The sequence below is a fragment of the Myxocyprinus asiaticus genome, chromosome 5 (assembly GCF_019703515.2).
Source record: "Myxocyprinus asiaticus isolate MX2 ecotype Aquarium Trade chromosome 5, UBuf_Myxa_2, whole genome shotgun sequence".
NCBI classification, from domain to species: Eukaryota; Metazoa; Chordata; class Actinopteri; order Cypriniformes; family Catostomidae; genus Myxocyprinus; species Myxocyprinus asiaticus.
Genome location: NC_059348.1, coordinates 40026176 through 40042923, shown reverse-complemented (window position 1 = coordinate 40042923; position 16748 = coordinate 40026176). Strand labels below are relative to the sequence as shown.

Below are 16748 nucleotides of genomic sequence, written 5' to 3'. Positions count from 1 at the left end.
ACCCTTTGGAATATGCAGCATGTTGTCCACCACGACCTACATCTACCTCACCTCAACAAACAACCCACAAGCAGTCCACGATGGAGAGGTACTCTCCAATAACAATGCCTTATGAGAAATCCTCCAAACGATTTTTGTAACATTTTATTTATTAAGTTAAGAGTTTCTTTAACACTTATTTATTTAATCTTCATATAAGATATAAGAAAGAAGATATTTGTTTACATTTTATTTTGTTTTTGACTGTTAAAACTAAAATTATTTTTTTGTTTGCCTTAATAGAGCGGGTAAATTAAAAATACAGTGGTTAAATTCAAACCTTTTTTCTACTGGTCTTTGTTTAAAAAAGGTTATTAAAATGTATCAATAATTATCGATACCGAATGATATGAAACATTATACCATGATACATTTTTTAGCTGTATCGCCCAGCCTAGTCTTTTCATTACTCATTCATGTAATTTATCGTGAGAACTGTTACCACTGTTTCAAATGATAACTCTAATTTGCATTAAGGTTTAAATTATTTTATAAAGCATCATTCACCATCTCTAGTTGTATAGGTTCATTTTTTTTATTTTTTTTTTGTGAATATAATTTCAGGCAAATTAGAAATTCCAGAGTCATTTATTTAGTTTTGGTTCAGGGTTGTGCCGTAAAATGAACTCACTTGTAAGGCCAGTTTTATAATTAAAGTGATAAGGTGTCAAGTCATTTGTTTATTTATTGTCAGAGGGTTGTGAGAGTGAACTGTATCATGTGTAAGGCCGGATTAAATGTCATTGAGACTCAACACAGTGACCTCTTGTCACAGTTTGGTCTGGGAGAGCACACTAGAAAGAGATCAGGTTACACTTTCTCTACAGATAGCCTGTAGCAGCCAAGGCGTCCTGCAGGGGGAGCGATTCCTTGCTTGCTCTCAGACCTTGACTTACAGCAAGTTCCCACACTGTGAGGTTTATAGTGAGGAAAAACAGTACAAGAACAAGCCCATGAAAGATCTGTTTGTCTAAAAATTTAATCCCTTCTGAAAGCAAAGTTTAAGTGTTGTCTTTTAAAGAATTAAACAGATTCTTGTTTATGCATTAAATACAACGCCTTATTTTCCAAACCTGAGCCAGATGCAATTAACTATTAATATTTAGTAAGAATAGCACATGTGTGAGACTCTTTTATGACACATTCATTGTCGTTATTTGACTCTGTCGTCTGTATTTCAGATGGAGCAGAAGCAAGTGGTTCCACCCTTCAAGCCCAACATTTCTGGCGAGTTTGGGCTGGATAACTTTGATGCCCAGTTCACCAACGAGCCCATTCAGCTCACGCCTGACGATGAGTAAGTGTCTGTTCATGTTTGCTTGTCTGTATGTGTCATGCCCCAGGCTTTCTGAATCAGACCTGAAGCGCCATTAATCTGCTTCAGATCTTTACCACAGAAATGCTGGTTTCATCGCAATGAAATGCGCCAGGAAGTATCTTCAGATTTACAATGTCTGATGATACACTGTAGTTCTTTGAACAGGATTCCCTCATTTCTACATTGCATAGTGAAATGAAATGTAGAAATGAAAGCCATAGTGACTAAAAGGAATAGTTCACCTTAAAATGAAAAAATTATTTTATCATTCGTTCCCCCTTGTGTTGTTCCAAACCCATATAGCTTGCTTTCTTCTGTGGAACACAAAAATAGGAGAAAAAAGTAGAATGACTGCCTCAGTCACCTTTCTCTTTTATTGTGTGGCATAAAAGATACAATGAATGTAAATGGTGACTGAGGCTAACATTCTCCCTAACATTTCCTTTTGTGTTCCACGGAAGAAAAAAAATTAAAGGAGTTTGGAACTACATGAGGGTGAGTAAATGATGACAGAATTTTCATTTTTGGATGAACTGTCTCTTTTAATCTGGCAGGCTGTTCAACTGCTCAAAGCAGGTAAGACTGACTGATTATCTCTTTGTCTCCCTCAGTGATGCTGTAAAGAAGATCGACCAGTCTGAGTTTGAAGGGTTTGAGTACATCAACCCTCTGCTAATGTCTGCGGAGGAGTGCGTGTGAATGCCCCGTCTGTCTCTGTTACTTGCGTCTCATGGCTGCCTTTTTTAATTTTTGCATGGTCGCAAACAGTCAAAAGACAGGAAACAAACAACCTGACGTCATTTTGTTGGGACCAGTTGATGCATTAACTTTGCCAAACCGCTTTCACTTTCTGCCATTTGTAACCACTAGTCCTTAAGTCAATTTTTTTCTTGATTATTTTTGTATCGTGAAAATCTGCACTGATAATATCAAATGTAACAGTGCTTTTGAGCATTGACCAACATAGTTGGAAGGTCAATTTTAGGTTACTGTACAAACAAAGAAAATGACTGTGATGGTACGCAGGCCACATTTCCTGGCTTCTCCACTAATGATGTTTTATTTGTACATATTAAAGGAAAAACATTGACCATGTATAGTAAGCCATTTTTAAACTCTATATCAGATTACATGGGATAATCTTTTTTTTTTTTTTTTCTATTTTTTTTATTTCCTGCTCCAATTTTCTTCTGCAAAAAGTGTAGATTAAGGAAGAAAAACAACGTAATACTTGGTTTTCATTTTTTTATTATTATTTAAGAATATTGTTATCTATATAGTATGTGCACAGCATCTTGAATCTAGAGTTATAAAAAAAAAATCAATATTAGGAATTGTTTAAAGATGATTGGGGATTGAAAATATCAGTAGGTATCAAACATGTGAGAATGGAGCAGGGAGCCCAGAAACACTAATGGACAATGTATATACTGACAAACTGTGAATGGTTTCTGTATAGAGAGGACATGGTTGGGAAAGAGTGTAGAACAGACATAAAATAAAACAGCTTGTTTGAACACTACCAAAAACAAGACACTAAAGCAAAGCGTGTTCCTGTAAGTGGTCTCCATAGAGATGAGGTATAAAGTGTTTCTCACCTTTTCTTTTCACTTTTATCTCTTGCTTTCTGTGGTAAATTGTGAAGCATAGCTTTTCTGTTTATGATATTCCATTTGTGTGCTTTCTGTTATTGCTTTTTACAAGGAACAAATTGAGCGCCGATGGACGTGTGCTTATTGTTTCTCTGTACAATCATAGAGAAGCTTTTTCTTTTAGTCCCTTGGGGCATTCCCAGTCAGATCAGATGCGTAGAATACTAAGGGGCCCTCGATTGTGTTTACCCTTCACGGCACCATCAATGGTGCCCAGCTTTTTGGGTGGTGTATTTTGAAAACAGATCATGTCTGGACACATTTTTTTGTGTTACAGTGAAAGAACCTTTGACACTAATGACCAAATGATGACATACTTTAACACTAATTAACATATTTGTTCACATCAGTGCCCTCTCTGATTCCTTGCCATGCAGATATCAACGTGCTTGACAGATGTTTGCACTGGTTTTGACCTGTAAGTTGCTCGTTAGCAGCCTGGTGTGAGAAATGACTGATTTGCTTAAAGTCCTTGAATAATCCCCCCCCCCCCCCCAAAAGAGCTAATATTTTTTAAAGGAGCATCAGGGGGCTGAGGTGCACCTGGACATTTTTTATTTTATTCTTTGTATACCCTGTATCATATGCACATTGAAAAACACTATCAACGGACAGGAATAAACTGTAACACCTAATTAAAGTTTTTAAGGAAAGCTCTCATTCCAATCTCAATTGTGAAAGCAATTTTTTTGTCCTCACTGGACAAAATTCACACCTGACTTTTACTCTTGTTGCTTGTTAATTAATTTTCTGCCCAGAAGGAGCACCTAAACTAATGACTGTTCTTAGAAACATTTATTCATATTTTATTATTTGGTGAAACATCTGTTAAATAAAAAACTAAAAAAAACTGCACTCAGTCTTTTTTGTTATCAGCAGTGTCTTTCTGTTTGATATTCAGTTTGTGTGCTTTGTTTTATATGGAACAAATTGAATAATTGAATTGTCATACTTAAGTAAAAGAAAAAATACCTTTTTAGAAATTGACTCCATGATATATAGCATATAGTATAGCTCATGAGAAAAATACACCGTTCTTAAAGTAATGATATTAAATGTACATACGGATCAAAATTACAAGTAAATGGCACATCTGGTCATTGTTTATTCATACATATGGTACCTTGGTTAAATATAAATGGTAACCAATTTTAATTCAAACTTTTAGCCAACATAAAAACAGTTTTCCTGGAAGGGCGGTAGACTTGAACTAATGTCTCAAAACTAAATCAGCATTTCACAATGTTCTTAATGTTTAAGCCCAACTATATATAAAATTATTTTATAGCCAAATTAAACTAATTAAAACTCATATTAAACAGTCTCTTCTTTTATATTCCCATGTGGAGAAATATCACCCGCTGTCCAGTGTTCTGGGTGATTCTGTTTCAGAACCTCAAATGGATTCGCAAAATGAATAATTAAAACTGCCTTTTGAAGCGATTTTACCAAAAGAATCAAACTGATCAAAAGAATTGACTCAGATGATTTGCTCGTGATTTGGACATAAGTATCACCAAGCCACATACAGTTTACATGTTACATGTTATTTTTTGCTTTGTTCAGTCACAAAAGTAAAAAAGAGGGCCTGGAATGTAAAAGTATTCATTTTCTCTTAGAAATGTAGTGAAGTAAGAGTGAAAGATCCTTGAGGAAAGTACAAATACTCAATACTGAAGTACAGTAATGAAGTATTTGTACTTCGCTGCTTACACTTCTGGTCACCAGGCTTGTGGTCCAAACCTATCACAGTGATCAAGGAAAGTGAATGTTTGTCATCTCGGGTTAGTTCATGTTGTATACAGCATATCTTGTTTCATAGCTAACGTCAGTACCAAGTCACAAACTGACAAGTCACATAACAATCTGTAGACTAAAACTGAGCTAAAAAAAAAAGTCCCTACTTCCAGGTCATGAGAGTCAGTGAAGAATCCAGTTCTTTTCCATTGCTGTAATTTTCTAATGCTTGAATGGTCTGCATCAAATTTCTGACTGATATGTAAACAAGAAATTAAAAATGTAATGCTCATACTGTGATGTGTACTGGAGTTTACTCTGGTGGCCTCCATGCATACATAATCTGATTTTAGCATTAAAATTTTAAACAATTAAATCCATGTGCATCCACATTCTGTGATTTAAATAAACATGTACAACATGCCTGCATGTGGAGCAGCATCTTTTTGGCCAGATGGTTGAGGACCTCACCTCATGATGGCTCACCTTGTATGACTTTGCCCATTACCGTAAATCCATGAGGGCCAGTGAATGGGAATGTTTTTCTGTATCAGGCTGTGCTCTGTGACATTGTCTCTGTGTCCTCTGTCTCGAGAGAGCAGGGCACACTATTCCCTATGGAAGACAAAGCCAAGTTGCCCTCTAAAGTAGAGATGTGTAACCTTGTTTGGTTAGTGGTGGAGAACAGTGAAGAAAGATACGTTCTGTTCATTTTCCATTCAATTTTTTGTTTTAATTGGCATGATTTACATGGTGTGTTGCATGTCTGGACTTGTGTTGTAACCACCAGCCCCACTATTTAAAGTTTTTGTATTTACACAACACACATCTGCCATTCTCAATGAGTCTTTAGGAGGGAGCCAGGTATGTTGGCTTTTGATCTTCTGTTTAAACAACAACCTGAAACTCCTTTTCAGAGCAGGTAGCACAAGAGTTGTACTTGTAACAGCGATAACCGTTTGTTTGTTTGTCTGGCTGTCTGATGATGCATTTCTATATAGATTTTTTCTGAAGTCATGCCCTCAGGAGGGTGCTTAGGGCTTAGTCCTATAGCCTGTAATGAAGACAGCTGCCTAACTTACTGTGTGGCCCATCGGAGTTTAATACATTTTCTTTAGCATTTCTTTATCCTTCATTCTCCAGCATTTATGTCAAGCTTTATATGAACTCTCAGCTATTGGAGAGTAATTACCCAAATTAAGTTTAAATTACTCTACACAATACCGGGATGATGTTATTACCCTCTAGAAAAAAAATATCAGTGTGCTAGTTTAGTGTTCAGGCACAGAACACTGTGTGTGGGTGCACCTGCTTTCATAATACATCTGCTGACCTTGCTATCTGCAGTGAACAGTGGAAACAGCACTGAAACGGGCTTGATCATCGACGCATCAAACTTCACAGAGACTGGTGACATTAGACTCATAGAAACTATTTTGTATAACCACCTGGCACACAATAACAATCATATTCAAATCACAGTCAGCTGGTAATAGTAGAGCGAATTAATCTAATTGAGATTGAAATGGTGTAACTGACAAATAACGTCCATTAATTACAAAAAAAAAAAAAAACAGTTGGGTTAAAATGTATATGTGTAAAAGGAAAAGCGTATATTTTTAGGTTACTGGATAGGTCACTGTTTCTTTTAAGAAAGGAAAAAAAAAAAAGGGAAAAAAAGCATTTTTAATGTACTAATTAGCAGGTAATAACATCATAATACTATTATCTATGCTTATGTTGTATTCTCCAAAAGTAATTTAGTATTCTCAATTACTCTAGTCATGAAAACTGCATACAAAATAATAACAAGAACTAGAGATATTTTGTTTAAAACTGTTTAGATGAAGTAGCATGTCACACTGAAGGACACTTGTCCATGCTTGAAATTTCATGTCAGTTACTCAAACAAACTCTTCTCTCGAAAACTGTCAAGCAAATTTGCTGATCATATTTAACCCCAAATCTATACAAAACAAATATGAAATAATATTTTGCATACAGAAAATGAAGTCTGTATTTAGGTCCATTGAGATTTTTTGCATTGTGACATTTTTTTCAGGACACTTTACCCCCAGTTTTCACTATATCTCAGGGTGTTTTACTTTTACTCTTCCCATTGTTTTCAATGATGTTGCCGTAACACAATATTTTTTATTGCATTACAGTCAAAAAGGTGCTGTTGTAAGCAGTACAAAGAGAGTACTATGATGTTTAAATACTTCACAATTTTTGTAATATATACTTTTTTCTCAGTGTAGTAATGAAAGTATCATGAAGACCATCTTTTTTGTGTTGCGGTAATGTTGTTGGGTGGGGAGTGTAAGTCACAGCCATGAAATAAATCACAATAATAGTCCTGAAATATAATTTCTCATTTGTTTCTTTTGATTTTGAAGTATAATTGGAACAGGACATTGTCTTGACAGGTTTCATGAGAATTACATTCCACTGAAAAACACCACTAAAATTCAAAAACCTGATTTCAGCTTTTTTTTTTTTTTTTTTTTTTTTGACAAATACAAAACACTATTCTGCGATATTCTCAAAACAATGTTAGATTTTTCTTTCCAAGAGCCCCTTACTCTTTTGTGGGAGCACTCAGTCTAAACAAAAACACAACACCTCTAAGCACATCAAAACCTTCACCAGCCTGTTTTGCCTGAACATGACCTGGGTCAGTGTGGTGGAGAAGCCTTTAAAAGTGTTAATGCAGTTGGTGTTTGCGAATGGGCTGGGTGAATTCAGGCCCGCATAGCTCTGCCTCTCGCATTTAACATTTAAATGACACCTAACAAATGGCTCACACAGAGATGGATACTGAACCAAAGGTGATCCCAGAAGCCCATCATGGGTTTATTGAAATAAAGAAGCCCATTGGATGATGGAAACCCCATGGACTGAGCAAGCTGCTGGATGGGCTCCAGGCTATTACTCAGCCACAGAGTTGTTCTAGTGCTATTAATGTCCTCAGGAAAAGAACCCACACCATTTGGGCAAGCATTACTCAAACTAATGTCTATTAACATGTCAGGATGGTTTATAATTAGGTCAATTCAAACATCATATCCGATTATGTTCTTTTAAAGCGCTCATGTGTACGTTTTAAAGATGAAAAACCTGTTGATGTAACCTTTGCTCCACAATACTTAGTGTCTTTAATGTGCCTCAGACTTTTGCTCTGGATGTTTTTATTATGTCTTTGGCAAGGCATTGCTCATTCATACACAAAACATGGCATTCGATGGGTAAGATTTAAGGAATTTCACTGTAGGCAATATTTCTGAATTGATTTCACACAGCCTGTGTCATTACTCAAACATTTACAGACATCTGCTCACATAGCCCTTCATTATTCATCAAACTACATGACAATAAGTGTATTACTGGGTTCCCAAACATTTTGATTGAGTTTTGAAATATTTAACTAACATCCATGTCTTTTCCAGGCCTAAAATCCTTGAATGTTTCCATTTTCGGGAACCCTATATTCATTCATTGAAGTACCTTTAAAGGAACATTGCGGGTTCAATAAAAGTTAGACTCAATTGTCAGCATGTGTGGCATAATGTTAATTATCACAAAAATGTAATTTCGCCTTGTATAAAAAATAAAAAAAATTTTGAGGTTACAGTGAGGCACGTAAAATGGAAGTGAATGGGGCCAATTTTTGGAGGGTTTAAAGTCAGAAATGTAAAACTTATAATTTTATAAAAGCATTTGCATTAATTCTTCTATTAAAACTTGTGTATTATTTGAGCTGTGAAGTTATAAATCGTCATTTTGTGGGCTAGCAGGGTTTCGTCGTCATGGCAACAAAGTTCTAAAATTAGATATAACATTACATAGTAAAGTATGTGATTTTATCATACTAAAATCATGTTAAAGAGCATATTGTGTACATCTTGTGGCTATACGTTTGAAACAGTGAGTATTTTAACGTTCACGGATTGGCCCCATTTACTTCCATTGTAAGTAACCCAGATTTTTGCTTCTTCTTCTTTTTTTTTTATTTAAATTTTTTTTTTTTATTACTGTGGTAATTAACAATATTCCACAAATGCTGTCCATTGAACTTGTATTGAACCCGGATTATTCCTTTAATGACTTCTCAATTTGCATTCACTCCTCTCTGTACACTTCAAGATTGATTAATACTTAACAAATTTATCATAAAGTGACCCCATTTTATAAAATGTCCAAACAGAAACACCGTAGACGTAGACAACGAAACTCCCTTATTTCGAAAACCAATATTTAACAAAACTTCCGTCCATTCGTCACATGTAGCCTAACCTAAATAAGCAAATGAAGTCCCTTGACTGCGGCACGCTGCGCCAGTAGCACAATTTGTCGTTTAATCACAGATGGCACATTATAAACGCTGAACATACAAAATGTTCTCCCTTTATGTCTGACGTGAACTTCACCAATGCACTGGAGAGGGCGACAGACAGACAGACAGACAAGACTGCGCGACATCCTCTCTGCTCTTGCGCTCTCTCGCAGTGACGCTCGCGCTTCTGAAGGGTTTCAGTCTGTGCGCGTGTTACTGACGGTCAGACAGACCGAGGTAGAGAGAGACAGCGGATCTGGAGCGATCATCCTGAGGCAAGTCCCTTCAAAAATACCCGTCAACATACCTACATATACACTGTGTTCTTTTATTATGTGGTTCAACAGAGGCTCTGGTTGTTTTTAAAACACTATTTGTTATTTTAGTGGGTATGTGAGGTTTTAATTCGGGCTCAAAAATGGATTTATAGCGTTAGCTCGGTTAGCGCGTGCTAAAGGGTTTACATGTTCACCCGGGTGCTGCTAGCCTCTCTGCTAACGCTGACTGTACGAGCCATTTTTTAGATATAGAATTAGGATTAGGTGCTGTTAACGACCAGATGTAACGTATGCTGTTTGAGATATTTGTTTTGATGTGCCATTTAAAATATGCACGTAGCGAGTGTTTGAACATGCCCACATTCACAGACGGATCGTCGTGGTGAGAGCTCAGGCTGATGATTTAACAAATCATCAACCAAAGGACAGCTCAGCATTATGTATCAGATGTTTAATATTTCAAATAAAAAGGTGCATTTGATGATATGCTTATTTAACGGTTTTTGGGGAGGTGTCATTCTCTTGAATAGCTGTCATTACCAGTCATAGATATGTAAGCTTTGAAGCTCGTTTCACATGGTTGGGCTTTAATATCCCAGGTTAGCATATATGAATGTTGGCCATAATTTCTGTAGTGATATTGTGGGGTCTCCTGGTCGCACCGCGAGCGCTTAGCGCAGCTTTTGCCGAAGGAGGAGAGGGGAGAGACGGATAGAGGCGAGGACAGAGCCGCGGTGTCCTTGCGGGTGTAAAAGAGTGACATTGTCTCTCTGGGGTTAAAATAGACAGCATTTTGCCTGAAGATTTTACGGGGAAACGAAACAACAGTTGCGGTCAGAGTCAGTCTCGGCCGTATAGCAGACCTCACAAAAATGACGTTTTATTTCGAGGAAACTGTATTTAGGTTCCGTGTTAATTTTGGCCGAATTGCATTTGGCCTTCTTTTTGACGGTCAGGAAATAGAGACGCTTGATGTGATTAACGAAGAAAGCGCGTTTTCCCATGCTGTTTTCTAACTCGAAACCGTAATGGCACGCGCTAATTTTGCCTTCATGTTCGTGCTCGGAAATTCCGTTTCCTCACAATCTGCGATTCGATCTGCGATCAAAATGTTCAGTCAGTGTTTCCTCTATAGGTAGTGTGTTAATCATTTTCATATATGGTTATAATATATAGTTATTACATACATCCTCTTTGAAGTCTGCAGTGGTTAGGCAGGATTAACATTCGTCTCTTAAATATTTGTGGTTGTCTGTGTTGTTAGTCTATGAACTCGTTTAGCGGTGTTGATGGATTCGACATGTTGTCAGTAGACTACGACTGCGCTTTAAACCACCAAGAAGCTGGGTTTGGATCAATACCGATCTCAAATGAGATTATCTTGATGAGATGAAAATGTTGTCAGGTGTTGTATCGAATTGTGTTCTCCGTCGGAATCTGTTTTCCCCTAGCCCCGATAGGGTATGGGTTTAGGGAAGGGTTAGGCTTAGGTTTGTGCATGGGGGAACGCATTCTGACAGCGGATAATGTAACCGTCAGATACTGTTCCCCCCCATACAGATCTGCTGGGGGGAAACAGATCCCGACGGGGAAACAGCGTTCGACCCAACAGGGAGTATATTACCTAGGTTGAACACTACAAAAACACCAAAATGAAATTAATGTTTCAGATTGCCCTGACAGAACCAGCACATTCTGTTGGTATGGCTTGCTTGACACTGATTTTATTTATTTATTATAAAGTTTTTGTAATTATGATCCCTGGCACCTAATTAAGTAAGGTCTGGCATTTTTTAAAAATATTTTTTTCTCAAGATTTCTTAAAATCCATTAATTCCTAAAATACGTTGTGCTATTCACAGGAAACAGACCAGACCTTTCTGTCAGCATCATGCTTGCATCATGCACGTAGCTGGGCGTAAAAGGATTTGCAGCCTTTAATATAGAGAAAGGAGAAGAAAACGAAGAGTGTAGTGTTTGAAGAACAGCCAAACATTTTCAATCCTAACAAGACCAGTAATCTGTGAACGAATATGGCCAGCCCCCAGACGAGTCTGAAAACCCCTTTCAAAGACCTGACATCATTCAAAGGCAACATGAAGAGGCTTTACAGGGAGCGGCTAGAGGATGCACCCATTAAAAAACGGGTAATGGCAGAGATGCACTTGAAACGCCACAGTCTGGAGACTGTCCCTAAACCCCCAAAGGTCAAGAAGGAGCGCGAGGAGCACACCAGCTCTGAAATGGACATTGAAGCAAGGCAGTTCCATGTCGTTGGAGCTTCCAAGGCATTAGACCTTAGCGCCGGGCTCAAGCACACTCTGGCTCAATTCACTTTAAGCAGCCAGAGCTCCCTGGGAGGTCCTGCTGCTTTCTCAGCAAAATCTGCTCAAGAGTGTGCCTCTCCTACTGGCATGGCTCCCCTATCATCTCCCCCAGTCCTCGGAGGTGGCCCTCTCTTGGTTCCCTGCGACAGCTCCACAGAGCTTACCCACTCTCTCCTAGAAGGAGAGTCCATCTCCTGCTTTGTTGTGGGGGGTGAGAAGCGCCTTTGTCTGCCCCAGGTGCTCAATTCAGTTCTGCGAGATTTCTCTCTGCAGCAGATCAACGCTGTGTGTGATGAACTTTACGTTTACTGCTCCCGCTGTGATGCCGAACAGCTGCATATTCTCAAGGTGCTGGGCATCCTGCCCTTCAATGCACCTTCCTGTGGCCTCATCACCCTGACTGACGCCCAGAGGCTCTGCAACGCCCTGCTCCGCCCAGGTGCTGCCCTCCCGGCTGACCACAACAGCAAACTGCCAGGCCAAGGCCTGCTGAAGGAGAGTGAGGCCAGTTTCCAGGTAGAGCACCAGTGTCTGGGCAAGTGCCAAGGCCTGTTTGTGCCCCAGTTCTACGTCCAGCAAGATGCCCCCTGTATACAGTGTATGGAATGCCAGCTGCTCTTTTCCCCACAGAACTTTGTAATGCACTCACACAAGTCCCCTGACAAGAGGACCTGCCACTGGGGCTTCGATTCAGCCAAGTGGCCCTGCTACCTACAGCTGGGCCGCAAGCATGAGGGTACTTCAGAGGAGCCACAACTCAAACAGCTGCTGGACGAGATGAAGGAGAAGTTTCACTACCAGCTAAAGAGGCCTCTGGACAAAGTAGGTGTTTTATCTTTACTTCCATCATGTTGTTTTCACGTGGACCCCATTGCTTGTTGGGTCAAGTTTTGCTCCATGTTCGCCAGTGGATTTTCCATATGGTAGTGTGTAAAAGAGTGCAAAGGAGGCTGTTTTTGCAATGTCTGGGCTGGCAGCATGTGCTCTTGGGCAGTTGTTTTGATAAACAAGTGTTGACCCTATTTAATGGGGTGGCAAGGTGCAGGTGACGCTTGCTCAGTGGGGATGTGTGGAGGGAGGGAAGTCCAGTTGGTCTGGCTAAAGGGGAAGTGCATTATCTACCTCCCAGGTCAGACTAGGGTCATCTTTTTTGGGTGGATGGGGATAGCACGACCATTTGGAGTTTTGCATGTAACTTTGCATTGATGCATAATTATGAATTTGTAAATGTCCTTTTTATAAAGCATTAGCCTGCCCTCTATGCCCATTAAATGGTGAAAAGTTGTACTAAATTAGTTGCATTGGGGAATGCCCATATTGCATCATTACACAAGCACTAAAGTCAGAACACTGGAGATGCTTCCACTTTCATGATTTGAAAAAAACAAAAAACAAAAAAAAAACAGCAGAGTGTACTAGTGCACTAGCATCTATAGAAAAGTCAGCCTACATGGGGAAAAAAAAGGTCTGGATTGTTTCATTCCCATTCACCAGCCATGTCTCATGACCCCCTTGACCAAGCCAGCAATCCAAAGCTTTTTTTGTTGTCCTGGCTCATGTTATGGCAAAGATTGACCCCCTGTTGCTGCTGTCAGAGTTGGCATTTTTTCAGATACAAGTGGCAGCAATTAATGGTTTTAGATAGTGTGGTAATGTTCCAGTAGACACAGTTATTTTTAGTTAGTGCTGATGTGAGTGAGTGATCTCAGGCATACACTGTGTTCTATCTGAGAGAGGAAGAAAAGCTCCGGTCTCTCCTGTGTGCTTATGCAAGTGTGCCGGATATACCGTCTGGTGTCTCGTCTAGCACCCTAACCACAGTTGTCCCCCCCCCCCCCCCAACACACACTTTATGTACAGAGAGAGACCTTGAGTCTATCAGTCATACAGACACATCTGCTACACAGACTGACCTCACCCTGACAAACACACACACACACACTGTTACACTGTAACACTCCCACTTGTCCGTAACACACACTAATGAAATTGATTCATACGCACATGATAAATTCCCTCTGGGTTGTCTCTGTTCCACTCGGTTAAGGGTGAGATATCAAACTCCCAGAAATGTGAGTTGAGTCAGTGACACCTTTGCTCCGCACAGTAAGCCGTTAACTGCCAAGCTCCTGACACGTCGCTCTCTGGAAGTGTCTCGCACCTGCCCTCGTACACGCTTTGCCTCAAATCCTTTTCTTTCCCTCAAATTCTCCCTCTAGGAGGTTTCTTGCGCATCCTATTGTTTCTTAATGAGTTTTGCAGTTGATTGAAGGTTTAGTTGATTAAAGCCTATTCAGTGTTCACAATATTCAGTATTTGCCAAGTATATTAAGCCATAACAAATGTCATTGTAATATTTTTTTTAGTAAGAGCTTGTCATTTGACTAGTCAATTGACTAGTTGACTAATCATAAAGACAGAAATGGATTAACTGCATCTCCAATGGCTTTAGAGTTGAATCGATTTGTAACTGATTCAATGAATCATTTGCCTCACAATGATGTGTTCTTTATTAAAATATTTGTGTAAGATTTATGTGGATAAATATTGCTTTTCATTACTACGTTTGAGTCTCTTTGGCTACAGTAGACGTTATTCACAGTAGTGCACTATGTTTGATTGTACACGGGAATAAAAAAGAGGCTAGACTTGCAGTCTCTGCAACGACATGCACGTATAATTTTAATTTTGTGGAGTTAATTTTCCTTAACTCATGTTTGTTTGTTTTTTTTGTGTACTGAAATTTTTTTAAAGATGTTTTTTCTTTAAAAAACTAGTTAAACACTAGTATAACCTATTGAAGAGACTGTAAGTCTATCAGTCACAGTCTTGTTTTCATTCCTGTCACAATTCAAAATGATGGGAATTCACCGTTTTAGTAGGGCTGTCAGTTGATTATAGTTTTTAATTGAATTAATTACATGACATGCCGATTAATTAAATCAAATTATTCGCAATTATTCACATACATCATTATTTGCAGAGAAAGGCCCCTACATAAAAATAATTCATATACAAAATGCATAATAATTTGAATATTTATAAATATATGTAGGGCCTAATGTTATAAAATACACTCTATATTTTACAGAAATAAATCACATTATTGTGGGAGATGCATAAAGCATTAATTAGACAATACAAAAAGTGGCTTAAGAACTCAATATATTGTTTGTTTTATTCTCATAACATTGAACAAGCCTATAGTTGACGGCTCATCAATGTGTCCATTTCTCACAGTATGCGTTCTTGTGTTCTGTCTGTGCTATTTTTAATTGTGGCATTATGTACATGTGCGTGCCTCAGACGGATTCATTTGGATCGTTTCACTGGTTTTCAGCATCATAAACGCTGCAATTTTAGGACTCTGTTTCAAGTTTTAGCCCCAAAATGTGCCGTCTGTTGGGAGTGAGTTAGTGACAAGGAACAGGTGCTTAGTTTTTTGAAGTTGTTTGTGTTAAACAGCTTTTGAAGGAACCATAAACAGACAAGTGTGTGTGTGTGTGTGTGTGTGTGTGTGTGTGTGTGTGTGTGTGTGTGTGTGTGCGCACTTGAAAGGTCATTACTCGGATGTTGAGTGTACATGGGCCATGCCAGTAATGAGAAACCACACATGTGCACTCATCCGGTGGTATCCATGTAAAAAGATCCCTGTTAAGTATGCGTGTTTGTGTTCAGGAAGCAAGGCAGACAGGCTCATCAGTTGACTGAGGGAAATGTTCACTCTAAACATCTGTGATGCTGGAGTGCCAGAACAAGTGACTCAGATTTTCCACAGGTGGCCGTGTGCATGTTGGTGAAGGTCAGACCCTCACTACCAGACTTTCCCAGAATCATCCCTCTTCCCTTTCATCAGCAAGCACAATCTCTCCACATCTGTGTCAATGTGGAGACGCTGTCTGTCTGTGTTTCAAAACCTAGTGAGCTGCCTACCTAGACAGCATTTTCTGGCCACCTATGAAGCTCAAAAATGTTGTTTATGTGGTCCGCTCTCTGGGTTTTGAGACATAGCCACTTGCAAAGCATGCTTATGATGCCCAAAATTGCTGTCTAGATAGGGTTTGAGACACATCCGTTGTTCCAGGTGTTTTAGAGGATTCTATGGAGGAAAGATTGGAGAGAGAGTGAACACTTCTTGGAAGGATTTTCTGTTTGTGTATGTCTTTGTGTGTTGCCTAGCACTGTATCCTGTTAGGGGGTATGTGATGAGAAGGAGGGCGTGGCCAGGCCATGAGGATGCACGCCCGGCGCCGAGTTGCCCAATCAGTAGGAGAGAGATAAAGGAGGAGCTGGAGAGAGAGCGAGAGAGAGAGACACGCAGCAGTGTTCGTGTGTTTATGTTGTGATGTTATGCTTTCAGATCAGCGTTTGTGTTAATTAAAGCCTTGTTGAAGGTGGATCCGGCTCCCGTTTCCTCCTTTCCCAGATGAACAGAAATCATTTACAGGGTATTAACTAGGGGTGTAACAATTCACTCATCTCACGGTTCGGTTCACGATTCTTTAAACTAAGCCTGAATCAAAAAAAAGTTTAGATTATTTATTTAAAGACATGTGTGAAACATTGAAGCTCTTAAAAGTGCCAAATGATCCATCAGAGATGTACTGGGACTAAAAATCAGCCCAGTACATTAATGGTGACACCAAATGGAAATATTAGCTAATAATTCTTCTTACTAATAAATACAGAATTATATTAGATACATACTGTATGAGAGGGGGCCTGGGTAGCTCAGTAGTAAAGACTCTGGCTACCACCCATGGAGTTCGCTAGTTCGAATCCTAGGGCGTGCTGAGTAACTCCAGCCGGGCAACCAAATTGGCCCAGCTGCTAGGGAGGGTAGAATCACGAGGTAATCTCCTCGTGATCGCTGTAAAGTGGTTCGCTCTTGGTGGGGATTGTGGTGAGTTGGGCGTGGATGGCATGAAGCCTCCACACACGCTATGTCTCCGCGGTAACGCGCTCAGCAAGCCACGTGATAAGATCCGTGCATCTTATCGCGTGGCTTGTTGCACGTTACCGCGGAGACGTAGCGCGCGTGGAGGCTTCATGCTATTCCCC

At 39.3% G+C, this 16748-nt stretch overlaps 2 protein-coding genes across 3 annotated transcripts in view; both read left to right on the top strand.

Annotated features, from left to right (window-relative positions):
- LOC127441280 (protein kinase C iota type) overlaps positions 1-3862 on the top strand; it is a 42183-nt gene extending 38321 nt beyond the window's left edge. The window contains exons 17-18 of the mRNA XM_051698495.1: positions 1221-1336; positions 1969-3862. Coding sequence (XP_051554455.1) covers positions 1221-1336; positions 1969-2056 — 204 coding nt within the window. The 3' untranslated portion in view covers positions 2057-3862. The remainder of the gene's footprint in view (positions 1-1220; positions 1337-1968) is intronic.
- A 7364-nt stretch (positions 3863-11226) lies between these two features.
- LOC127441277 (ski-like protein) overlaps positions 11227-16748 on the top strand; it is a 43851-nt gene continuing 38329 nt past the window's right edge. For both annotated transcript variants that reach the window (XM_051698491.1, XM_051698492.1), the window contains exon 1: positions 11227-12509. In XM_051698491.1, coding sequence (XP_051554451.1) covers positions 11394-12509 — 1116 coding nt within the window. In that variant the 5' untranslated portion in view covers positions 11227-11393. The remainder of the gene's footprint in view (positions 12510-16748) is intronic.